Source organism: Hypomesus transpacificus, chromosome 14 (genome assembly GCF_021917145.1).
Source record: "Hypomesus transpacificus isolate Combined female chromosome 14, fHypTra1, whole genome shotgun sequence".
NCBI lineage: Eukaryota > Metazoa > Chordata > Actinopteri > Osmeriformes > Osmeridae > Hypomesus > Hypomesus transpacificus.
This window is the reverse complement of record NC_061073.1, coordinates 4,662,811-4,689,590: the sequence shown is the minus strand read 5'-3', so window position 1 is coordinate 4,689,590 and position 26,780 is coordinate 4,662,811. Positions and strand designations below refer to the sequence as shown.

At 50.7% G+C, this 26,780-nt stretch overlaps 2 protein-coding genes across 2 annotated transcripts; one reads left to right on the top strand and one right to left on the bottom strand.

Annotated features, from left to right (window-relative positions):
* Positions 1–8,623: 8,623 nt before the first annotated feature.
* On the top strand, positions 8,624–13,942 carry st3gal2 (ST3 beta-galactoside alpha-2,3-sialyltransferase 2; the record flags this gene model as incomplete). Its single annotated transcript, XM_047033507.1, is given in 7 exon segments — positions 8,624–9,115; positions 10,895–11,088; positions 12,709–12,888; positions 13,130–13,175; positions 13,349–13,417; positions 13,419–13,469; positions 13,628–13,942. Coding segments are annotated over 7 exon segments (1,206 nt in total), but the record flags the coding sequence as incomplete, so codon positions are not given.
* Positions 13,943–16,690: 2,748 nt separating this feature from the next.
* On the bottom strand, positions 16,691–26,395 carry aars1 (alanyl-tRNA synthetase 1). The gene is made up of 21 exons (XM_047034443.1): positions 26,308–26,395; positions 24,865–25,018; positions 24,096–24,284; positions 23,771–23,916; positions 23,200–23,391; positions 22,843–22,987; positions 22,181–22,326; positions 21,932–22,040; positions 21,649–21,799; positions 21,402–21,526; positions 20,814–20,958; positions 20,408–20,586; positions 20,169–20,282; positions 19,811–20,017; positions 19,527–19,711; positions 19,188–19,296; positions 18,935–19,048; positions 18,715–18,834; positions 18,502–18,588; positions 18,148–18,261; positions 16,691–18,011 (listed from the first exon to the last, which is right to left on the bottom strand). Exons 2-21 carry the CDS (start codon positions 25,006–25,008, stop codon positions 17,832–17,834), a joined length of 2,901 nt encoding a protein of 966 aa, XP_046890399.1. The 5' UTR covers positions 25,009–25,018; positions 26,308–26,395; the 3' UTR covers positions 16,691–17,831.
* Positions 26,396–26,780: the final 385 nt, after the last annotated feature.

Below are 26,780 nucleotides of genomic sequence, written 5' to 3'. Positions count from 1 at the left end.
TTGCGTACGGGTCGAGTAACGTCGTCAGCGTGAGCTTTATGACTACAATTCCCGAAGACCTTTTAGCAAGTGAGGAATGCGGGGGTCTATGTTTTCGGGGTCTGCCATCGGGGTCTGCGCGGAACACGGTAGCTGTCCTCATCTCGCTAAGACTGCCAGACCTGTCGAATTTAGAATCAGAGGATGCTTAAAGAGAAGCTAAATCCTTAATCAGACATTTTTTGTATATTAATTACGGCTCCAATACACTTATTGCTTCGTTGCATGGGTTAAAAACGTCATATCACAGCACATTTTGCTGAATGCACGGTGGTATTGTTCCTCACACTGAATCGTTTACAGAAAGAGTGAAAAAATGCATTTAGATTCAGACAGCGTGATCGAACCGTGGCTGGCAAACGCCGTCAGATGCGCGAGACCATTGAACCCTGAGCATCTTTTTGTCAATGAAGGACAGCACCAGGGTCGCTCGTGCAATTAAGAGTTTTGTAAACTGGACAGCGCAGAATCTTTGTTTGGTAAGAATTTTTACAATTTGGCTTTATGTAAAATGTAATAATTCAAGCAGTAGCCTATAGCAGCTGCTAGAACTAATTCTGTGGAGACTCTGGATATGGGGGATTTAAGCATGGATCTGCATGGTTTTGTTCGGGTGTCCTGCCTTGTTCATATAAGCATTGTACCAGCTTTATTGTAACCTATATTGGTTCCTTAATCTCTGCACACCCCTTCCCACCCCATATCGATCCGCCAGCGTTGCTAAGATACTGCAGCAGTATCGTGAAGGATGGATGGACCGCTCTAGCAGAAAAATGCCAAAGACCTTACTTTCAAACTGCTTTTCGTTACAGCCTACAAGTTCCCCTGTCAGGCAACACATCCAGAGACAGACATGCAGTATATAATACATTTGTACGTGTGCATTCCAAAATGCTAACATAGTAGGCTATGTACACATTATCTAGGCTACTATTATTAACTATTTATAAAACGATTTCTTTCTGTTTGTTCGCACTACGCATACAAGTTACAAGAGCAAATTAAGTCATATAAGATCCTTAACATTCCAATTAGTTCATGCCGCCGTTCTCAGCTCTATTAACGGCCCGACAAATTTAACAAAGATTACTGGGAAACTCACAAATAGCCCGATTACAGCGATTATAGCAAGTAAACTACGTTAAATTACAATAGGATTATCTCCAGGTGCCGGCACCAAGGTAGTGGGCCTATGTATGTAGCAGTACCGTAGCCAAGCTTACACAGTGTAGTGATTTAAAATACAAATCCTGCTTGCTAAATTCCTCGAATGTGCCTTGAGCCCTCGGGTTACGCGGTCTGCGATGGCATGGCCAACCTACCGGTCTGTCTGCATTCAAATATACTTTTATTGTTGGATACCCAACCATAACACTTATTTTGGTTTTAAGCTCTTGCTAATACACTACTAGAGCTAATAGGCTTGTGTACTGAAGTGTAAACAGACGAAAAGTACCCTAGAGCCTACTTAGGCATAGCCTACCTTGAGAACATCCTTTATTTTCATAATGACGCTGTCATTGTTACAATCACCAATTCTTAACCAACCAACTGGTGTTGAACCATTACACTATAGGAATGATATAGGTAATATGGACCCTCAACAAAGATTCACGGGAGCCATGGGGGTGAGATGAGCAACGTAAAACGTAATTTTCTTTAGACAGACTTGTGTTGTCAACACACAATTTGGGGTTCAAGGGCCTTGTGGAAACCTGTGATTGGAAAACTGGGTCTTCTGGTTGTCGGACTCAGAGCCAGTATTGAGTTTACTAAACAAAACATGTATGTCATGTGGATCATTACTGTATAGACTGATTTAGAACTAGACTTTGAGGCTGCACTGTAAATCAGACATTCTGAGACTTTCTGGCGTCCAGAAATGTGGATTTATATTTGAACAAGTCTTTTCCAATCTTACTCCAAACATTCATCCATTTTAGGCCCAACTAGGTTAATCTGGTGCTTGGGGACTGGAGAGTGGCAGCAGCAGCAGAGACCGCTGTAACTGGGTTAGCTCAATGTGCCAGACTACGCTAGCCTAGCTATAGGCCCCTACAGGATGCTCCTGTCAGGTCGTCCACTGGGGCTGCTAAATAGGTTACCACGCAGAGTTGAACCACCCCTCCCTCACTGCCTCAAATAGGCTAGAGCACACAGAACGGTGGTGTGGCTGGCTCACTGCCGAATCCAAATAATTGGAGCTTCTCTGAAAATCGGGATGGACGGAAGGAAGGATGTGTTATGAGCACATGCCTGACCAAACACTGGACCTGAGTGTGTGTGCTGTCCTTGTCTGAAACCTGCCTCCAAACACTGGACCTGAGTGTGTGTGCTGTCCTCGTCTGGAACCTGCCTCCAAACACTGGACCTGAGTGTGTGTGTTGTCCTTGTCTGAAACCTGCCTCCAAACACTGGACCTGAGTGTGTGTGCTGTCCTCGTCTGGAACCTGCCTCCAAACACTGGACCTGAGTGTGTGTGCTGTCCTCGTCTGGAACCTGCCTCCAAAAACTGGACCGGAGTGTGTGTGCTGTCCTCGTCTGGAACCTGCCTCCAAACACTGGACCTGAGTGTGTGTGCTGTCCTCGTCTGGAACCTGCCTCCAAACACTAGACCGGAGTGTGTGTGCTGTCCTCGTCTGGAACCTGCCTCCAAACACTGGACCGGAGTGTGTGTACTGTCCTCGTCTGGAACCTGCCTCCAAACACTGGACCGGAGTGTGTGTGCTGTCCAAGTCTGGAACCTGCCTCCAAACACTGGACCGGAGTGTGTGTGCTGTCCTCGTCTGGAACCTGCCTCCAAACACTGGACCGGAGTGTGTGTGCTGTCCTCGTCTGGAACCTGCCTCCAAACACTGGACCGGAGTGTGTGTACTGTCCTCGTCTGGAACCTGCCTCCAAACACTGGACCGGAGTGTGTGTGCTGTCCTCGTCTGGAACCTGCCTCCAAACACTGGACCGGAGTGTGTGTGCCGTCCTCGTCTGGAACCTGCCTCCAAACACTGGACCTGAGTGTGTGTACTGTCCTCGTCTGGAACCTGCTTCCAAACACTGGACCTGAGTGTGTGTACTGTCCTCGTCTGGAACCTGCCTCCAAACACTGGACCGGAGTGTGTGTGCCGTCCTCGTCTGGAACCTGCCTGACCAAACACACGCCGAGTGAGAGTATGAAAGACTTGTAAAAAGAGAGCAGGAAGAGGAGTCATCAGGAGACGTGAAGCAGAAGGACAGGAGGTGACCACGACAATCGATCCAGAGATATCAGAACACGGATCTGCAGAGGAGAGGGTCAACAAAGGTTGAGGGGGAGAGGAAGACACGGGGAGGAGGAAGAGTAGGACAACCGTAACCTGAGACGCCAACCTGGGGGAGCGGTGAGGGGAGAGAGTGGGACATGCATCAGGGGTTCGACCTTCTGGGATTAAGTTGATTTTACAACTCACCTCTCAGCCTTCTGCGACATCACATTCAGTCTGTGACAAAAACGATGTGTGATTATGTATGTGCGTCAATTTGATCTATATAGAGACCAGGCAACAGTTACGCCAAGTCTTACCAGTAAGGAAACACTACAGAGCCTGGATGAATTCATTAGTCATCCTTTTGTTATCTGTGAGGAAGGGAAGAGCAGGAAGAAAGGTATGAGGAGATATAGAAGTAGAGAAAAGGAGAGACACAAGGAGAGAAAGAGGCCAATGTAGTGTTAATGTCTGGCTGCTGTTAGTCAGAAAGATTTTGAGGAAACCTGCTACCAATAATGTCTGGGCTTCTGTGTGTTTGTGTGTGTTTGAGGTGTTCGTGTGTGTGGCAAGTGTCTGTGTGGACATCGGGAAGGTCTGCCTGAAACCCTGCACTGACTGATTCATTATTTCTCTCCCACTCTGCTCTTTTTGATACATCGCCATGGCAGCCAGATGTGATGTGATGTTACCAGGGTAACAAGGAAACCTCTGCCCCCTCTAGTCCACCACCACCTCATATTTCACATCAGTTTGGACAGTATGCCCCTGCTATGTGTGCTTTTGTATGTATGAATGTATTCATTTAAGTTAAGTGTATAAATCAAGTCAACTATCTTGATGTATGAAGGGTAAGAGATCTTCTGTGTGAGTGTGTGTGTGTTTGTGTGTGTGTGTTTGTGTGTGCGCATTTCAGTTAATCTGGCAGTCCATGTGTTCCTTTGAGTTTAGGCAATGTCTGGATAAGGTCACTCATGGCTTTGCAATAGGTCAGCTGCATGTAGAAATCTAGCACTTACCCAGGTCGATAGCCAGGTTAGTTTGAGCTTTCACTGTCTGCTCCCACACTAAGTCCAACTGATCAGAGGAAGGTGAGTAAAGAAGAGGGGAGGAGAGAATATGAGGAAATGACAGAAGATGAAAGAAGAAAAGAGCGGCGTAATGTTGTGTTTGTGCTCTAGAGCCAAATCAATCGCTTCCCACAGTGTTTGTTCAATTTGTATGTGTTGTGTCGTATATCAGTATATAAGCTGAAAGAAAACAACATTGACGTCAGTGATTTGATCAGATAATCCTCAGTTTGCCAGGGTTATTTATGTGGGTTATGTATTACTGTATTTCAGTCAAGACAATCACGTATTAGATTTGAACATTTATTGTTACATGACATGGACATGTAGATTTACTTTGGCGGAGTGGATGATCTAAGGGAAGCACTCCCTGCCTCCTCGATGCAACACATACATACATGACATATGAGGCAGGGAGCAATAGAGATAGAATCCCCCTCATAGATAGATACACAGACAGCATGGGGGAGAAGGGGACGGTGGAGGGTGGCAGCAGCACGGATCATACAACAACCGGGGTGAGCGTGCGTATCTGCGTGTCTTTTAAAGACGCCTTATCGGCCGTGGTCCAATGGATATGTGCTGCTAACATGGGTGTGGTAGTGGGTGGAGGAAAAGAAGGTGGAGTAAAACGCCTTACGTCCCCGATACATGAATGATGCGCGCTGCCCGATTGCCCTGCCTGAACCAGCTGCGCTTATGTACTGCAGGGGTGAGTCACATTAGCCACCCAGCCCTCAGGGCCAACCTTCCAATACCCACCACCCCTCTCTCATTCCCTTACCTGTGGCTCCTCTCCGCTTTTCCTCTCGTCTCTGCGTTCAGACGGTCTGTGAGTGTGCACCTTTAAGGGGCTGGAGTACAGAACATCTACGCCGATTCAGTAACTGTAATCTCAAATTCATTTTTCTAATTGAGAACAAAGAGAGGCATAATGGAAGCTTTGCTTCTACGCCCACAGACGCGATCACAGAGGCCTGTCCTAATCATAGGATGGAGACAGGGCTGTGGAGATTGTCAATACTAAGAGACAGTAATAGACATACCCTACATACCACATAGCATGCTTTTTCTTTGTACTTTTTGTAATACTGCAGCTGCCGTTAAAAAGCATGTACAGTTGCATGCAGTATGCATACTACTTCATCATAACATTGTGCCTTGAACTTTGACCCTTTAGCTCATACATTTGTCACGGTTCGTAGCACTGAATTAAAATATTGTTGAAAAAAGGTCGGTGCTACATACATTGTTTACCTTGGATTTAAAAAACCCACCATGGAACTTACCAGAAACCTGAATACTGTCGGAAGGCAACCAGGAGCACTCTGCTGTTGTTACTTTGTAATGTATGTAGTTCAGGTGACGTTTCATCTGCTGTGCTGAGGATTGTGGGCCAGAATAACCAGGAAAGCATGCAACCGGAAAGAGTTGAACGTCCTGGTATTTTGGCTTATTGCATTGGACATACTATGCATTGGGACATAAAATATTTTGTCCTGTCATACCAAATAGTATGGGTATAGGGACGTACCCTATGTATCTAAAATGCTTGTGACAAGGGTCTATTTTGTCTTGGTTATTCTAGGGGTTATCTAAAAAGCTAAGTACAATAGGCTTACATAGACATGTTTGTTTAGCCTTGTAACTGCTGCTAAGATTTGTATAGAACCTATATTGGTTGCCATGTTGGCTTTTGCAACACTGTCTCAACCATTGGCCTTGAAAGCATTCATAGCAGCTCTTTATTTGCAGTATACAGTTATGGAAGCCTTCACCCTATTGGCTCTAGCCTGCAGCACCTGGAGGATGCAGCCACCTGTGCTAAAGCACTTTGAGCTGCAATTCTTGTATGAAAAATGCTATATAAATATAGTCTTCTTGCTTCCTTACTGTGCTGTGGATCGCAGACGGCTGCTCCTCCTCCCTGGTTGCCAGCAGAACTGGGCTTTTGTATTTGTTTGTTTGTGTGTTTGCCGTTCTGTTTTGGTGTCTGCTTCGACTTGATTTGGGAGCCTTTTTTGGTTTGTAAAACCAATTTCTTGTTCTTAGAGATGTTGACGTGTGTGGTGGATTAATAGTATTATCTACTCCATGTTGCTCTCACATGTTTTATCTGTCTGTTATCCGTTGTAGAATGTGTGTGGAAATGTGTCTCTTTTTTGTGTAATTCCCCATCAAATTATACATGAAAATGTGCGCACAAACACACACACACCATACGGATACACACATACACACAAGTGCAGGCAGCACAGTTCAGTACTGTAGGTAGCCATGGAAACCTCTGGTCGTTTCTTTGTCAAGAGAAAATTAGTTTTGTGGTGAACGGTGATGCTGTGTGTAATGGATGGAAGGACTAAACTCATATGGTTTCAGTATTAACAGATAAAGAGCTGTATTTGTCCCACCTGCCACTGTAGCCAATCAGAGTGTAATCTTTCTCTTTCTCCCTCCCATCTATCCAGGAGTCTACAGCCACCTAAGGAGCAGCGAGCTTGGGCCCGACACACACACACACTCCCTCTGTCTCCAGACCGTGGATGAGATCAGTCGTGGCCTGGCTAACTGGAGGGCTGATTGTGGAGGGCTGGCCAGGAAGAGGGTACAAGGAGGTCACCTGGGTGTCTTGGGAGCAGGCAAGCGCCGGCAGCACACAGATTACAGATTAGGAGATTACACAGAGCAAATTACCAGGCCACATCAGCCCAAACCAAATCTACATTTCCTCACCCAAACACACACTCACATACAGTCACCAGAATTCTATCCCAGCTGCTACTGGTGGGCGGGGCTCCCTCAACACACACACACACACACGTTGCTGCAGGACAGCTGTTACCCTCTTCCCTGAACTGGCCAGCTGGACGAAGATGAGATTGTTGTGGAATTGGTTTGTCTTTTCCACTTCTTTCAACCCTGTCTTGGAGATTGGAGACTGTTGCTCGCTAAGCCCTTAACCAGTTATCATACATTCGTCGTAGACCAACCAGCCAATAGCCTTGCTAGATTATCACACTCTCATCCAATCCCTGTGCAGTGTTATCACAATCTCGATGCCTTGATTACATTTGTTTCTATTCTTGGCGGCGCCGTTCATTGTTTCACCGTGGCGGTTGGACCGATACGATCACCACCACTCTGATAGGCTAACAGCTTTTCTGAGGGTCCACCGTGCAGTGACCTCTTCCAATTCTATTGGTCATCCTGTCAGTCGGGTGGTCTGACACAGCCAGTAGGATTGGCATTTGTGGGGTTGGTAGGTGCTCAGTGTGCCAGTTTAGGGACAGACACTTCCTCCCATGGGTGGACTCAGCTGTGTCTGGACGGCTCTACTTGTCTGGATCTAGTCACAGAGGGGAGCGACCGAGGAGACGAAAAAAGCAACAGCCAAGAAGAGAAGAATAGGGAAAATACAACGCACAGGCGAGAAGAAAGAGAAGGCAAACAGAACAGACAGGAGAGGGGGGGGAAAAAAAACGCGAGGAGAGAGAGAGTGTTATTTTAATAGGATGACTGAATACTGAATTGAGCGGTGTTCATGCAAGGCTGCCCTTTGTCTCATCCCACGTTAACTCTCTATCCTGGCTAGCCTGCTGGTGTCTGTCACTATCACTGCTGCCAGTCTCAGATAGAGAGACACTGGAGAGAGTGACAGAGAGAGAGAGAGAGACATAGACAGAGACAGAGAGAGAGAGAAAAGGAAACACCTGGATATCGCGCCAGCCACATGGCTGGGAGAGCAGTATGGACTAGCTACCAGGCTGAACACAAGACAACGGGGCTACTGACATGCAGGCTGATTCACGGTGACAGAGAGAGAGTCGACTAAGTCGTAGCTCAACTGCATCTCTCGGAATTGAGCCAGAATAGAATCTGGAGGGAGGTGTGAGAACCGGTAAATAGAGACAGGGGGGGGGGAGAGAGAGAAGAGGACAGTGACGAGGAGTGAGCTTCAGCTGTGGCCCAAGTGAGAGATCCACAGGGCAGAATCGACAAGAAGACTGACAGACGGTGAAGCGAGGTCTAACTCTGTGCCAGGCTGAGAGGACCAGGCTGAGAGGAGCAGGCTGAGAGGACCAGGCTGAGACGACCAGGTTAAGAGGACCGGAGCTGTACCCGTTAGGGAAGGGCAGCACCCTGAGCGGGCCCGAGGCCAGCGGGAGGGTGGGGACGGTGGCAGGCAGCGGGGTATGGCCGTGGGGAGGCCGCATCCCACCCTCCCTGCCCCGGGACGGGCGCTGGGGCTGGGGGAGCTGGGGGGGCTGGGGGGGCTGGAGCTGGAGAGGGACGCAGGGTTTAAACAGGGCCGCACAGCTGCGACCCTGGCTGACTGGCGGACCCGGGCAAGGATTGGGTGTGGAGCGGGGGGCTCGTATTGGCACCAGTGGACCTAGCCCCCCCCCGAGTAGTGGTGGCGGGGTGAGGTGCTCCCTGAGGGTGTGGGTCCTGCTGGGCTCGCTGGCCCTCGTCTTCCTCACCTCGCTCTTCTTCTCCGTCTCGCTGCGCGGGGGCGGCAGCCTGCCGTACCTCGACCCCTCCGGCTGGGAGGAGTCTCGGAGGGTGAAGCTGGTTCCCAGCTATGCAGGGGTGCAGCACCACCCCGGGCCTGTGGAGGGCGCTCCACAGAAGACTTGCGCCTGCGACCACTGTGTAGGAGACCCTGGAGTCTCGGATTGGTTCGATGAGAACTATGACCCGGACATCTCGCCAGTCTGGACGCGAGACAACATCCAGCTCCCCTCAGATGTATACTACTGGTGGGTGGTAAGTGGTCCAAATGGATTTGGGTTCTGTTAATGAGAATTGGTTCAACTATTGTCTCACACTTACCCTACCCTTTGCTTTGCCAGCTGTGGCAGTTGCCAAGTTACAGATCCTCAGTGGAGCATCTAAACTTTAACCCATAAACAGTGACAGACTTTTACAAACTAACTTATGGTCTATCTTCATAAGCCATGCCAGCTTTGCTTCCATTAAACACATGGAGGAGCTTTGGCAATCATATTAACAAGGGAGAGTGTTGGGTGGGTCCAGAGAGAAGACATTGAGTAATGTCTGAATACTGAAATGACCAAGTCAGCAAAGCCCTGTGGAAAAACAGCTAGTGTGTGTGTGTGTGTGTGTGAGAGTGAGAAAGACAGAGAGAGAGAGAGAGAGAAAGGCAAGGCCTGCCTGCTTATGTAAAACTGGGTTTTATAGAGTTCTGTTCCTGGTGTTCAGGTGGCTACCTTCCTATTAATGAACAGAAGGGGTTACGGTGTGAGTGTTTACGTGTGCGTGGGTTCTTAGGCCGAATCTTCTCAAATTGAGTGTGTTGTCCTTGAGTTGCTGACCAGCGGTTTTGCGCTGTGCTGTAGCTACAGTCCAGCTGTAATAGGCTCAAAGTGCTAACACAGGCAGAATGGTGCCAACTGCCCACTAAGTCACAGAGTACGCCACAAATAATCTAGTGGAGGACTAAGAAGAGGAGAGGAGATGGAGGGATGTGGAGAGAGGGAGGGAGGGATGGGGGAGAGAGGGAGGGATGGGAGAGAGAGAGAGGGGGAGAAAGGGAGGGAGGGATGGGAGAGAGGGAGGGAGGGATGGGAGAGAGGGAGAGAGAGAAAGAGAGGGAGGGATGGGAGAGAGAGGGAAGGAAGGATGGGGGAGAGAGGAAGGGATCGGAGAGAGAGAGAGAGAGGGAGGGATGGGAGAGGGAGGGAGGGAGGACGTGGGAACAGTGTGTGTTGGTAGAAACTGTTCAGACTAAAGATCAACAAGCACTTGGCCTCTTGAGACGAGTCAGAGGATGTTGTAAAAACCCCACGCTCCATTCCCCTCTCTCTCTCTCTCTCTCTCTCTCTCTCTCTCTCTCTCTCTCTCTCTCTCTCTCTCTCTCTCTCTCTCTCTCTGTCTCTCTCTGGTCTCGTCAGGATTTTAGATAGGACAGAGGCAATGTTTGGCTTGCCGGTACAACAAGTCAAGTCAGCATGCAAGCCAAGTGTCAGCATGTGCAATGCTGTTGAGCCGTACAAGGTGGTTCTGGCCCTGCCTTCCAGGAGAGGATGAGGATAGGGAGATATGACATTTACATTTACATTTATTCATTTAGCAGACGCTTTTATCCAAAGCGACTTCCAAGAGAGAGCTTCACAAAGTGCATAGGTCACTGATAATAACAACAAGATAGCCCCACAGCATTGCGGGTAGTCAAAAACAAGAAGTACATATTGTGAACAACCAAAAAATAGTGCTAAAGGGAAGAAACCATAAGAGCATGTAGTTAAACAAGTTAAAAATTACACAACATTAATCTCTAAGTGCAGGTGTACCTGTAGGAAAGCAATAAAAATAGGATTAACTAAAAAAGAATACAACAGTTTAAATATGAGGGGGATATGAAACAGAACAGTAGGTTGGTATGGGAGAAAAGCAGTCATGGAGGAAGCAGAATGAGCTAACCTTCTGTGCTTACCTAGCTATCTTCTTTACAGTATCACCACACACACACTAGTCACCCTCCGTTCCCCTGATGGCCTTGTCTCTCTGCTGCTCCCTCTCTAGATGCTTCAGCCCCAGTTCAAGCCCCACAGTATCCAGCAGGTGCTGCAGCGCCTCTTCCAGGTGATCCCTGGCCACTCCCCCTACAGCTCCTGGGACCCCGCCCGGTGCCTCCGCTGTGCAGTGGTGGGTAACTCTGGCAACCTGCGGGGGGCGGGATACGGCCCCGCCATCGACAAACACGACCACGTCATGAGGTGAGAGGGTGCTTGCGGAGGACGGGAGGGAGAGGACGTCAGAGAAGGAGAGATTAAAGTGAACACACCGTCCCACATGTGCCACCACTTGAACTATGGAGATTCCTTTGAGCCTCGTCACCCATTGGCTGGCTGCCTGGCAGGTCATGTGACCTGTGCCGGAGTCTCTGCAGGGCCATACTAGTGAGGGCTTTGTGTCTTAAGAAGATCAGAGGAGAGCGACATATATAGATTATAATAAACATGTATAGACACAGATCAGAAGTGGGTGCAGCTCAGCTAAAGCCTTCTGTCCCAATCTCCCAGTAGTGTCACACAAACATGCACTATCATACACAAACACACACAGCACATCTGCGTCCGTGTAAATTCATACAGCCTGTATATAGAAGTATATGCAGACAGCATTTGCACAAAGCACAGTGAGGTGCAAGAAGACAAAGCGTATACTCTAATTATTATTAATTTGCGTAGGAGGGTGTAAGGAGAATGAGAGAGATTTTTTAGGGGAGAAGGAGAATAATAAGAAAAATGAATTGCAATAAAGATGCAAGAATTCTCTGTGTGTCGGGGGCGGCATAACGAACTGTAATTAAATCCCTTAGCAACATCAGCAGCCATTTGCTTCTCTCTGAAACCTGAGTGGGCTGAACCTGCCACCGTTTTGACAGGCTTGGAACCCTGCCGCCGACTCTTTCCTTTTTTGAACTCCCTCTCTCTCCCTCTTTATTCCCTATCTCTCTGAACCTACCCGTGTCTGCCTTCCATCTCTTCCCCTCCCTCCCTCCCTCCCTCCCTCCCTCGCTCCCTCCCTCCCTCCCTCCCTCCCTCCCTCCCTCCCTCCCTCCTTCCTCCTTCCTTCCTCCTTCCTTCCTTCCTTCCTTCCTTCCTCCCTCCCTCCCTCCCTCCCTCCCTCCCTCCCTCCCTCCCTCCCTCCCTCCCTCCCTTCCCTCCCTCCCTCCCTCCCTCCCTCCCTCCCTCACTCCTTCCCTCCCTCCCTCCCTCCCTCCTTCCTTCCTTCCCTCCCTCCCTCCCTCCCTCCCTCCCTCCCTCCCTCCCTCCCTCCCTCCCTCCCTCCTTCCCTCCTTCCCTCCTTCCCTCCTTCCCTCCCTCCCCCCTCCCTCCCTCCTTCCCTCCCTCCCTCCCTCCCTCCCTCCCTCCCTCCCTCCCTCCCTCCTTCCCTCCCTCCCTCCCTCCCTCCCTCCCTCCCTCCCTCCTTCCCTCCCTCCCTCCCTCCCTCCCTCCCTCCCTCCCTCCCTCCTTCCCTCCCTCCCTCCCTCCTTCCTTCCCTCCCTCCCTCCCTCCCTCCCTCCCTCCCTCCCTCCCCCTCCCTCCTTCCCTCCTTCCCTCCTTCCCTCCCTCCTCCCTCCTTCCCTCCTTCCCTCCCTCCTTCCTTCCCTCCCTCCCTCCCTCCCTCCCTCCCTCCCTCCCTCCCTCCTTCCCTCCCTCCCTCCCTCCCTCCCTCCCTCCCTCCCTCCTTCCCTCCTTCCCTCCCTCCCTCCCTCCCTCCCTCCTTCCCTCCTTCCCTCCTTCCCTCCCTCCTTCCCTCCCTCCTTCCCTCCCTCCCTCCCTCCTTCCCTCCCTCCCTCCCTCCCTCCCTCCCTCCCGTCCCATGCCCAGGATCAACCTGGCCCCCACAGTGGGCTATGAGGAGGACGCGGGTAGCCACACCACCCACCACTTCATGTACCCAGAGAGTGCCAAGAACCTGGCTGCCAACGTGAGCTTTGTCCTGGTGCCCTTCAAGACCCTGGATCTGCTCTGGATCACCAGCGCACTTTCCACCGGACAGATACGCTTGTAAGAGACCCCCCCCTCCCCCTCCCCCCCACACACAGACTCAAACACACACACACACACTATCCTGACTGATCTACTCTGTAATGCTTGCTTTTCACCCGGACATGGTGCAGCCACGTATTTACAATGGACGATTAGATTCACACAGCCACATGCACGTTACTTTCATCCCTTTTGTCACTCTGGTTCTCTCTCCCTCTCTTCTCACTCTCACCTCCCTCTGTTTCTCCCTTTTCCTCAGCACCTACGCTCCAGTGAAGCAGTTCCTGCGGGTGGACAAGGACAAGGTATCTCATCCTCCTCGTCTGCCGGCCCGTCTTGTTACAGTCTGTGGTCCTTCTGATCACACAAGGGGTTCTGTAAAAGTCTGCACCTCGATTTTTTTCAGTTTTTGCTTGGTTTGCTGACTCTAAAATCTCTGACCCCCCCCCCCACACACACACACACACCCCGCCTTCAGGTCCAGATCTTCAACCCCGCCTTCTTCAAGTACATCCATGACCACTGGACGAGGCATCACGGACGCTACCCCCTCCACTGGCATGCTGGTCCTGTTCTTTGCTTTGCACGTCTGTGACGAGGTCAGCTTCATCCACACACACGTACTCAGACACACACACGCACTCAGACACACACACACACGCGCACTCAGACACAGAGACAAACACGCTCACACACACGCACGTATGTGTTGATTGTGGACAGGACAGTGATTCCTGTGTATGATCTGACACCGCAGGTGAATGTGTTTGGGTTTGGCGCTGACAGCCGGGGAAACTGGCACCACTATTGGGAGCAAAACCGCTACTCGGGAGAGTTCCGGAAGACGGGGGTCCATGACGCCGACTATGAGGCCCAGATCATCCAGAACCTGGTTAAGGCCGGCAAGATCACCGTGTTCCCTGGGAAGTGAGAGCTCCCCTCCTGGGGAGAGAGGACAGGGGGTGGGGGGCGAGCAGGGTGTGGGGGCAGGAGAGCATTGAGCTTGGGAGGGTGAGAAGGAGAACCAGGGAAGGGATTTGGGGACATGAAGACTGTCAAAAACAATTCTGCCGGTCGTTTGTTGGTGTCCATGACAGAGATTGGGTTGCGTGATGTGGAAAGATACTCTGACAGCCCTCAGAAGCAGCTCACCCCCCCTGATGTTTGAGGAGGACAAACAGACCTCCTGAGGTCCTGGTGAGGTTGGACATTGCCCGTCTGCTCTCTCTGCCAAGAAAGGACACAAGGACATCCAGGGACACCCGCTTCCAAATCCGGAACAATCTAGATCGAGGGCCCTGGGAGTTGTGGCCTTTCCCCTGGACAGACATGTCAACCTGACCCGTCAACCCCACTCTTCTGCTCAGTCATGATGCGCCTTAGGGTCTCTTCAGCTCAGAGACTCCACCTCCCAGTGACAAGCCACACCCACCTGTAGAGTTGCTGCTGTAGCCCCTCCCCTGGAGGCGGGGATTAGCTCGTTGAAGTTGACTTGCTGTATATGTGAGACTGTAGAAATTCTGAATGACAGTGTCCGTGTTGTAACTAGGTGACTATCATGGTATAGGTAAGACCCACTGACAGGGACACATATATCATTGTATTAACCCTTTTTCTTTCAGTATTGTTTAATAGTTATAGTTGACTAATCATCCTGCTGATTGGATTGGGTAGACCGATCACATGCACATGAAAACACTCTAGCGCAGGTATCAATTGGACTAAACCACTCGGTCACACTCATTCGCATAACACGCGCACAAGAAGAGAATTTCAGTGGTCTCTAGCAGTTATTGGCAGCCACATGTGTCGCTTCAACTGAGCACCGCGTGCTGAAAGGCAGAGATTGGTCATAAACAACCTTCTGTCCTCTGCTGGTATAAGAAAGAAATGCTTCTCACTACTCCAATCAGACAGGATGTGTAACATTGTATAGTAATAATATGATGATATGATAACCACACTATTGTATACTACCTTCCATCTGCTTTAGCTATGTTTTTTACTTTTGTACATGTTTAGTTTATGACTTCTGACACAAGAGATATGTGCTGGACTGGTCTTAAATTCCAGTATTCAGTGAGTGAGTTAAGTTGAGTGAGACAGACAGAAAAGACTGTCCATCGTATTCCTGTCGTATTTTCAGGTTTCTCTTGTCTTGTGATCAAATCAAGTATCAGTGAGTCTTTGCATATGTAAGTGTGTCTAAACACACACACACACACACACACATCCATGCTTACGTGCCTTGTCCTGCTGATGGACACACCAGCCCAGTAGTGTATCATCGACCTCAGCCACACAAATACATCTATACACACACACACACTTCACGGTCATATGTAACCTGTACATTCAATGCTTCAAGTTCATCACTCGCACACACTTATATCTCGGTCTTGGCCTAGCTGAGAGCTGTGCCTTTCGATCTTCACTCCAACACAAACAGACACACACACAAACAGACACATCCACTCTCTGCCTGGAGTGGAATATGTATCACTGTACTCTGCCTTTCTAGAGGTTTCTAGAACCCCTCTCTCACCTCCTGACATTTGCTCTTCCCCTTGGCAGTATTTCTTATTGACGACACGGGACTGTGATAGACAGATGTAACCATATTCCTTTTGAACCTGTGGCTGTATTTAAATGCTACTCTTGCAGTGTTCTGCTCTCTGTCAGTGACTGTGGTAATTTTCCGTGGATGCTAACGTGTTCAACATGACAGATGAGCCTGTGTAGGGGAAATGTATCTGGTGGCTCCTCAAACATATCTTCACCAGACATCCAATAAAGGAAGTTGCTGTTTGAATGACTGGTCTGAAAACACATTCAGCACTGTCCATTCACGAAAAGCAGTGAATGAAGCACCAAAGAAAACCAAATGACATGGGAAGGTATTACCAGTAATTAGAAATCTGTTCAATAAGCTCACAGTACAGATATCTGGTGGAGATTGCATTGTCATGTTTTCTCAGGAAAAGGACACCATTTTTCCTTTCAGTGCTGTTCCACTGCAGAAGGTTTCCCTCTGGGAGCAGGCTTAGCTCCACCCTGCTCTGTTGCCCCACATTACGCAAGTGGATAGACTCTAATTTGGGGTGTGCTTAATTTACCTTTCTTGATAAAGCAGGGAAGCCTTCCTCCTATTCAAGCAGCTCAGGCATAAACCAGGAAATGAATGAATGGAGGGTGAGGGAGAGAGGGATCGAGGAGACAGGTTTAACCGCTCAGCATCTCCATGTTGTTCAGGCAGTCCGCATTGTGACTCTTCAGTGCACTGCGGCATACATGGACATTAACCTCCAGATCATCATGTTCCTCCATTACAGCAGTATTACCATAAGTCTCCTTGCGTGTTTGGGCTATTGCAGGGTCAGCAGCAAGGGTGCCGTATAGGAGGGAAAAGTTAGGACAATTCAAAGGGCCTCTGGCTGACAGGGAAAACAGAGAAAAACTAATAGAAATCACATATAAATTATTTTCTTTTTCTTTATCATGGGGCCCAAAATTCCTGGCAGTGCCCCTGGTCAGCAGCGTCTGATTTACTGTTGCTTAGCACCAGTGTATATGTGATAAAGGACTCTTTCTGGTTATACGTGCAAACACTCAAGTGACACTTGATTTCTAGGAATGGTCATGTTAGCGGGTCACTTCCGTTAGTCAGCGCATCACATCCTGGAGGGAGAAAGGGTTTTGCAATATAGGCATCGGAAAATCGGAATTTCTCAGGATGGCATGTTCTTCATTTGCAGACTCCTACAAATCAGATAAATAAGATAACACAAGTGGTGGTATAGACAGATGGCTCAACACAGCATTCAGGCATCACCTGTAGTTTTTATTTCACATAATAGGTTTCATCAGATCAGAACTAGCATCAGTGACATATTATAGAGCAGTATACTGCAATAGCCCATACATGTCAATGTTACAGAACAGGTGGACAATATTAGGTTGTTACTTGAATCACTAAATGAATCCTATGACATTATTTATGAAAGAGACTACTAATCTGACAAGACAGTGAGATGATGGTAAGATAGTGGCTCTGATGCTGACACACGTACAGCTCTAACAGACAAAAAGGATTATTGCAAGGTGCTTTTGTGATCGAGTTATGGGCCAGATTCTAACACTTAATCAAAAAAGCATCTTCCAATGTTAGGTCTGGGCTAGTCACTTTTCTGACTTCACTTAGAAAAGGCTAAACGACAGTGGCTCAAAGAAGCCAGGACAAGACACCAGCCCACAAATGAACATTTTGGACAGAGAGAGTCATTTAAGAGAAGAGGACGTTCTTTTTACAGAGGCAGAGTTCAGGGAGGAAACCGTGTGTGGATGCATCATTTAAAACGTGTCATTTATTCAGGAGCCAAAAGAAGTTATTAGTCAGAGATTGGCCCTGCCTCTCCCCGTGTGCTTTAGGCTATTCCGCTGAATTCAATAACAACATCTCCCCGGGAAGAATGTCGATTATTTCAATTTTTTCTACAAGAAGAATCAAATAATGTTGAGTCTATGGTGGTCGAGGGTATTGATTAGGAACAGTATACCTTGTCCCTCTCCTGCATGCACACCCCCTTCCTAGGCAGGTTCCCTTTCTAAACAATGGGATGAGTGAATGCTCCTGTCTGAAACATCCACAGATCAGGACAGGGAGGTTTATGGGGAGCTAGGGGGGGGTCTTTCAAGCTCTCACAGAACACTTTAATGCATCTTTCCACCCTGCCTTGGTTCCTCCATTTCTCCCATCACAACTCTTCTCATGCCAGATCTGACAGCACAAGGGGGACACCAGCAGCTGGACACCCGTGTGTGTCTTTCCAACCAAGTCACGTCAGAACAGGGACGACCCTTCGGAAGATCAGACAGGATGCACATTTAAAACCCTCCAGCAGGGCCTTTGAGACCCCTCTTCACCCCCCCCCCCCCCCCCCTTCCACCTCTTCTTTCTTGGTTTAGTTCTCGCCCAGTTTGAGGCGAGCAAACTGGTTGGCTAGTTGCAGCGCCTCCTGCAGGCAGTGTGTGTTCCTGCCGGTGGCCTGAGCAGACATGTCTTTGCCTCCTCCCTTCCCGTCCATCAGGGGGCAGAGCTCCTGGACCCACGCGCTGGCCTTCAGGCCCCGGCTAGCCACCTCCTGGAGCACACAGGGCAGAGAAGAGACGCCCATTTAGGCGTGGACAAACTCTCAGAAAATTGAGAGAGCGAGGGAAGGAGGGAGCTGACGTGAGGTTGAACGTGGGGTGGACTCTGGTCCCATGGCGGTGCCTTACCTGAGGCACCTGACACAGGCAGATGATCTTGCCGGCGTCGGGGTCGACCGTGAAGAGCATGGCAGCGGTCTGGGGGGAGTTGGTCTTCAGCAGCTTCAGAGACTCATTTAGGGCCTGGGAGATGGGGGGCAGAAAAAGGGGGTCAGAGGTCAAAGTCTTTGACCCCTTTGGATCAGATAAAGAGATGCTGAAGAAGTCTACCATAACCCCAACTCCTTCTGCTAAATGAAACTCAACGCCATTTGAGACAAACAGAGCACATTATAGGCACATGAAAGCAGTGTCCATGTTTAGCTGACACAGATCCATTTCATCATCTGTTAGATACGGCATGTCTAAACAGCATGTCAATACCTTGGCAGACGCTCCACTCTCCATCTCCATGACAACCAGAGGCTGATTTGGGTTGCTGTCAATCATCTCCTTTGTCTTTTCCAGAACCTGAGAGTCGGAAGAGAGTTGATTCCAAGAGTTGTTATATCCCGGATAATCCCATGTGACCATAAACCACTGTTCCTTCACTGTCCAGGACCGCCCCCCCCCCCACCTCCCCCCGCCCTTCCTCACCCTCTTCTGGACGTCTGCCTTGCTGGCACGGTCCAGGTCATCCATAACCTTCTTCAGGCCTTTCAGAGCCTCCCTCATCTCATCTTTCTGCCACTGGGATATCACTGCTGTGCCTAGGGACTGGAACACACACACACACACACACGTGAGAATAGGCATGCCTGCTCCCAACACTACAGACATGCCAAAACGACATCAGCCGCTTCAGACCCCCCCCTACCTCAGTCATGTCAGCGATCTCCTTCTGTACGTCCTTGTTTGGGGCGGTCTGGGCGTGGACCGTGTTCCCCAGGGCAGACAGGGTCTGTTTGAGGGCCTCTGCTTTCCTCTGGGCCTGGAGGGGGGGGGGACAGACACCTTGTAAATGAATCACTTACCGTACCTGAACCTCCCCAACAGTCCTGAACTGCAACATACAAGCTTTCCTACTGGTGTGTGTGTGTGCGTGTGTGTGTGCGTGTGTGTGTTCCGACCTTGTGGGCCTCCGCTCCGGTGACAGCGACGATGCGTCTGATGCCCTTAGCGATGGCCTCCTCTGACACGATGACAAAGGGAGCAGCGTGGCTGGAGTTCCGGAGGTGGCTGTGTGGAGACAGCAGTGTTCACAGTCCAGCTCGGCTACACGGCAGCTTTAACACCCCTCTCATCTACTGATCCACTGATCTCAGAGCAGGCGCGGGTCCACACAGTTGACAAAATGACACGTTTAAAAAAATGTTTTTAAAAGGTAAGCATTCCCACATAAATCGTCTTGTATCTTGTGCGACTGGTCGGGATCCAGTGGGAACGTCTCTGTGTGTGCGTGTACTCACGTTCCTCCGCAGAACTCGATGGAGGTGAGGGAGCCGGCGGCGCTGTTGGGGTCCGACAGCAGGTCCTCCACGGGGATGCCGATGGACACCACCCGGACGGGGTCAGGGTAGGTCTCGTCAAACACAGCCCTCAGACCCTGGATGGCCTTGGCTTCAGCCAGGGGGGTGTCCATGGCGTACACTGGCTACAGGGCACCAGGAAACAAACACGTCCAAACGTCAGTACAGGCCATGTGGTGGTGATTGGGGAGGGGGAGGGGGGGGTAGAAGGAGTGCCCTCTGACCTTGGCGTCCTGGATCATGGTGCAGGCCATCTCCTCGGCTCGGCGGACCTCGCCCGTGCTCAGCGCTCCCTTGGCGGTGAAGTCGAAGCGCAGGCGGTCGGGCGCCACCAGAGAGCCGCGCTGGTCCGCCTCCCCCAGGACCCCGCGGAGGGCAAAGTTCAAGATGTGGGTGGCCGTGTGGTTACTCATGATGGGACGGCGACGCGCCTAGAGGGAGGGGGGAGGCAGAGAGGAGGAAGAGGGGAGGCAGAGAGGAGGAAGAGAGTGGGGTCAGGCCAAAGGGGGGAAAACGTGCCGACATGGCTCGTGGATGTGTTGTATAACCCGTGTGCTTTACAACCAGTAGTGATGGAGGTACCTCGTCTACGTGCAGCGTGACGCGGTCCCCGACCTTCAGGGTTCCGTACACCGTCCCAACGTGCAACACGTACCCTCCTCGCACCTGGGTGTTCTTCACAGTGAACTCCATCCTCTGGAAGCAGGGGAAGGGGCTGGGGTTAGAGGAGGTCACACTTGCGTTTCAAACCCAACAGAGAGAAACCAAACACCCCTGAGTGTGCGTGTGTTTGTGGTGCGGGGGGGGGGGGGGGTCCTCACGTCGTCGGCGGAGTCGTTCTCCCTCAGCATGTAGCCCTCGTCGAAGCTCTGTCCTCCCTGCTCGGCGTAGAAGGACGTGCGATCCAGCAGCACGCCGCACTCCTGGCCGGTGCACGCCTCGTGGCAGAAGGCCCGCTCCCGCCTCAGGGCCAGCACCGTGCCCACGGTCTGCTCGAACGCTGCACGAGACACGGGGGGATCCGGACACGAGGAGGGGGAGGAAGGGGAGAAGGAGGAAAAAAACGAAGAAAGAAGCACAAGCCAACCTTAAGGCCACGAGCGCGTACGGACGGACGACACACTACACTGACGCTTTCATGTGGCTTGAGAGGTGCGTGAGGTGTGTGTGTGAGGTGTGTGTGATGTGTGTGTGATGTGTGTGTGTTGTGTGTGTGATGTGTCTAACCGTAGCTGCCAGAGTCGTCTGCACTGTAGCTGTACTTGGGGGCATCATCTGTGGCAGCGATGCCCTTGTTCCTCAGGTCCTCGATAGCGTAGATGTCCAACATGAGGTGGTCTGCATCGCCCGACCCCTTACCCTGGGATTTCACCTAGGACACAAACACACCCATTAGCCTTTCAGCCTGAGGATCATATTATAGATGATCAAACGGATTTGGATCTTACAAAGCAGAGGGAGCTTGGAGTGGAGACAGACTGTTCACAGGCGCACAGCTGGACTGCAGTAAGGTTTACTGTGCCCCGAGTACATGAGGCTACTAGCTACTGTGCACCAAGGGTTAACCTCTGGATCATAAACACACAATCACCTTTAATAAGCTGAGCCAGGCTTATTATATTCTGTTTTACTGTGAGCACTTAAAAGGGCTGGCACGGGCGGCAGAAGCCAAGTTGGGAGACAAAGCAGTATTTGACTCAAACGCCCTCGCTCATCCGTACGCTAAATCAATCCACTCTGTCCTCGTTTGGACTGGGGCTGCAGATCAACACGAGGCCGGAAGAATCCCGGTTCTCCACGGAACGGGTTCCTTACCTGCGCCGCCTTCTTCTCCTCCTCGAAGGCCTTGACGTCCACCCCCATGCCCCTCTCCTCAGCGATGAGGGCCGTCAGGTCCAGGGGGAACCCGTAGGTGTCGTACAGCAGCCAGGCCGTGTCCCCTGGGGAGAGGGCCAACAAGGGGAGGGTTAGCGTCCGCACACCGCCACCACACCAGGGGCCGGGCTGGGCGGGCGAGGACAGAGAGAGCAGGGCCGGGGTGGGAACACCTCGTCCGTCACACCTGGGATGGTGTTGCTGTCCCCCAGGCTCTGGATCTTCCTGTCCAGGATGCGGCGCCCCCTGCTGAGAGTCTTGAGGAACTGCGCCTCCTCTTCGTTGACGATGTCCTTCACCATGTCGGGGTCCTTCTTCAGCTCGGGGAACGCGTCGCCCTGGAGACGGAGGGAGGCGGCTTGGGTGAAAAACAAGCGGGAATAACGCAGTGCCTGGAGGACTGTCACCATCGACTGTGATCATGGACGGGCAACAGAACCAACACGAGGGAGGGTTCGAGAGGTTCTCACCAGGGACTCCACCACCACGTCCACCAGGGAGGCAAAGAAGCCCCTCTGAGCCCCTAGCTTCTCATGGGAGTACCTGACGGCTCGGCGCAGGATCCTACGCAACACGTATCTGGGGAGGGGAGGGGGGGGACGGGGGGTCAGATACAGAGCCACGTGGAGAAAAGAAAACATGCACGACTGCATGTACGCCAACGTTCACCCCGTAAGCTCGAGAGCGTCGAGAGAGCGGGGAAGGAGAGAGCGTCTCACCCTCTTCCCGTGTTGTCGGGTCGCCCTCCGTCTGACAGGGCGATGGTGATGGTGCGCGCGTGGTCGGCCAGGACGCGGTAGGCCATGTCGATGCCGTCCGTGTCCTCGGCGCCAACTTTCCCCGTGTAAGCCCTGGCGCCTGTTCCCTACAGATCAACGCAGTCATACAGAACCTCCATCACTACCACTAGAGGTCAGTAAGTATACTAGGGATACCAAAGTGAATTATGACAGTTATGTTTATTTCCATCGGCTGGACTTAAGAATTTTTTAAGCGTTTAAGTATTACACAAGGCAGACGAAAAACAGACACCAGTTCCAGACCTCAAGTCGGATTTCACTAACATCAAATGTTTTCTCAACATTAAATGTTTTCTCCAAAGCTACATGGGGAGTCAGGTGGCTGAGCGGTAAGGGAATCGGGCAAAATGATGTTGTGTCCATGGGCAAGGCACTTCACCCTACTTGCCTTGGGGGAAAATGTCCCTGTACTTACTGTAAGTCGCTCTGGAAAAAGCGTCTGCTAAATGACTAAATGTACATGCAGGGGGTGTTTGAACTTGCGAACCATCAATCCGTAATCAAATGCTCTACCAGTGAGCTTTACCAATCTGACACCATCTTATTAAGTCCAACAGGCCCCAGACAGCTGTGTTGCTCACCTTCTGGATGGCCTGGAAGTACGGGACGAAGAGGTCAGTGTCGTAGTTGGACATCTTGTTCTGCAGCACCGACACCAGGCGTTCCAGACCCATGCCTGTGTCAATGCTCTTCTTAGGAAGAGGCTTCAGCTCTGTCTCTGACTCCCTACACACACACACACACACACACACACGACAGGGTATATGGAACATACGGTGTGGTAGTGCAGTAGTGAGAAAGTGAAGAAGGACAGTGTTTAGTGTGTAGCAGACCTTGACAACAACAGGCCTTGGCAACAGTATTGCAGCAGTCTTAAGACTAAGTTTATGCTGAGACGCTGGGTATGTCTAGGAAGTGTGTAGAAGCATGTGCATTACCTGTTGAACTGGATAAAGACCAGGTTCCAGATCTCAAGGACATTGGGGTCATCCATATTGACGAGGTGGGAGGCGTCGCGGCCCCCGATCCGGTCAAAGTGGATCTCACTGCAGGGGCCGCAGGGACCAGTGTCCCCCATCTCCCAGAAGTTATCCTTCATGCTGCCTGGCAGGATACGAGCCTCGTCCATCCTGACAAACACACACACAGTGAGGAGACACCCAAAAGTGCCAGACGGACCCAGCCTCCCCCTCCAGACCCAGCCTCCCCCCCTCCAGACCCAGCCTCCCCCCTCCAGACCCAGCCTCCCCCCTCCAGACCCAGCCTTCAACCTCCAGACCCAGCCTGCCCCCTCTAGACCCAGCCTCCCCCCTCCAGACCCAGCCTATACCCTCCAGACCCAGCCCCTCCCCTCCAGACCCAGCCTTCCCCTCCAGACCCAGCCTCCCCCCCTCCAGACCCAGCCTCCCCCCTCCAGACCCAGCCTTCAACCTCCAGACCCAGCCTGCCCCCTCCAGACCCAGCCTGCCCCCTCTAGACCCAGCCTCCCCCCTCCAGACCCAGCCTCACCCCAAGTCCACCCAGATTTGTTTGCACTCCAGGTCAGGCTCCAGGCCTGCATCAGGGTGGCCTCCAAAGTAGGTAACGTACAGACGCTCAATGGGGATGCCAAGCTCCTGAGTCAGCAGCTCCAGGGCCATCGTACAGGCCAGTTTCTGCAGGAGATGGGATGAGAAAAGGGCAGTGATTTATTGTTGTTGTTTTTTACCAACCCATTAAAGACACACCCAGTCTAGATATCAGGCCAAGGTCAGGTCAAAAAGAAACATCTCAGTGAACTACAATGAACCAGCACATCTCCCTCTGTGTGAACTTCATTCCCCCGCCGCCTTACCTTGAAATAGTCCCCAAAGGACCAGGAACCCAGCATCTCAAAGAAGGTGTGGTGGTAGACGTCCTTCCCTACGTCGTCCAGGTCGTTGTGCTTGCCCCCGGCGCGGATGCATTTCTGAGTGTTTGCTGCCCGACGCAGCCGAGCCATAGGGTGGGAGGGGTCTATGGTGTTCAGGAAGATGGGCTTGAACTGGGGAGAAAAGGCCCGAAGGGGTGAGCGTGTGAGGGCAATGTGTAGGCAGGAAGATGGGCTTGAACTGGGGAGAAAAGGCCCGAAGGGGTGAGCGTGTGAGGGCAATGTGTAAGCAGGAAGATGGGCTTGAACTGGGGAGAAAAGGCCCGAAGGGGTGAGCGTGTGAGGGCAGTGTGTAGGCAGGAAGATGGGCTTGAACTGGGGAGAAAAGGCCCGAAGGGGTGAGCGTGTGAGGGCAATGTGTAGGCAGGAAGATGGGCTTGAACTGGGGAGAAAAGGCCCGAAGGGGTGAGCGTGTGAGAGCAATGTGTAGGCAGGAAGATGGGCTTGAACTGGGGAGAAAAGGCCCGAAGGGGTGAGCGTGTGAGGGCAGTGTGTAGGCAGGAAGATGGGCTTGAACTGGGGAGAAAAGGCCCGAAGGGGTGAGCGTGTGAGAGCAATGTGTAGGCCCATCCAGTATCCAGTTGTATCCAACATCACACATTTCAGTAAAGAATCCACGGCAACAAAGACGTGTTGTGATAAGCGAGATGGACGGAGGGAATAAAGGAGTGATGTCTGAGTGGTTGTCTGGTACCTGGTTCATGCCGGCGTTGGCAAACAGCAGAGTGGGGTCATCCAGAGGGATGGTGGCAGACGAGTGGACGTACTGGTGCTCATGGCGACGGAAGAAGTTGATGAACTTCTCACGGATCTGAGAAGCAGTCAGGGAAGAGTCCATCCTGGCAAAGCTACGGGTAAAAAAAACATTGGCATTGAGACACAAACACACACATATAGCACATATAGACATATATAACATAGGGAGTCAGACGGCTGAGCGGTTAGGGAATCGGACTAGTAATCTGAAGGTTGCCAGATCGATTCCCGGCCATGCCAAATGACTGTCCTTGGGCAAGGCACTTCACCCTACTTGCCTCGGGGGAATGTCCCTGTACTTACTGCAAGTTGCTCTGGATAAGAGCATCTGCTAAATGACTAAAATGTAAATGTAATGTATAACACGTTGTTCAACAACAATTATCAAACTGATGCAATACCAGTCCCGTGGGCCTCTGGAGGAAACAGGCTTGGGACAAATTCAGATATATGGAAACATCTGCTCCCCTAAGGAGACGTGGCTCTGCAACAACATTGGAAATCATGCTCCCATGCTTTGATATCTCAAGCCCATAGCATATCTGCATTACCGTAAACTAGCATCTATATCACATTGCAATTGGGGCTACAAGCCCTCTTAGTTCTATGGTTGGTTCTCATTCATGTGCTAGTGGGGGTCAGATGACTGAGCGGTTAGGGAGTCGGGCTATTAAATCAGCGTTTATCCAAAAAACATGTTCCTAACTCTTATATGTTACTCTTCCGTTGCTGAAAAAAAAACGTAGCAGGTGGAAACTCAATAGGTGGCGTCTTGAATCTCGTAGTACCAAGTAAGAAGATACGAAGACGATGTTCACATCCTGCCAACACAACAAGCTATCTCGTTGAATAACCGTGAGCGTAATGGCATTGCCTCACTTGCCAGCGGTACCTGCCGTTTCAATGCCTTGTTATAACAGGATAAACTAGTAGTGTTGAAACATCGATGAGTGGTATTTAACATTGCGCTGTTTCACAAGTTGTCTTCTGATAATGTTTAGAGCACACAACAGCTATATAGTCCAGCCGAAATCCAAGAAATGCCTGCGTAAGGCGGTAGCAAACTGGAACCGGTATGCTACTTGGTGCAAGCCAACCATCTCCCCTAACCAACTAGCTACTCAGTACCGGCTAAACTACCCTATGATAGCACGCAATGTGGCTTGCTAAGCTAATCGTTTGCTATGCTGGTCAAGCCAGACTCGAGCATAGCTAGTAGCATTGATTGAGTCAGATTTGTAACGTCAGCCGAAGCGATTCGCCAATGAATCGGCTACGCAAACAGTAACTGCTACCTCAATTCTACAATACTGCTAAGCATTTGAAACATATTTGATTCAATAAAACATTGGTGTATTAGACAATTGTAAGAAATACTTACAGAAGTCGCAATTCTTCTGATATTACTATGTCACTGATCACACTGTCAGCCTCCCCACGCTGCTGCAATCAAAGGGGAACAACATGAACACGCCCATAAGGAAATTATATTGGTTGAACTATACCGGTACTTTACTGAGACTGCGTTTCTATTGGCTAAGCCTCATATCCATCATTACTCGACCGGAGATCTTTTTAGCTCGAACCGCATAAGTCGGCTGATGCAATGAAAAAGAAATAGATGTTTGTAGGCCTACTTATACTGAAGCAACATCAAAACTTATATCTCGATTGTGACAATACTACTCTGCACGGTCATCTTAATTTCCCCCCAAAATCTATACTTTAAATTGATTCTAAATTATAACCATCCCTCACACAATTAATTTGTGTTTCCAAACGGAGTGTATGCTGCAATCATTTTGTTTGTAATTAGTTAACTGCAGAAGCTCATAATTGCAGCCATTTTCACTG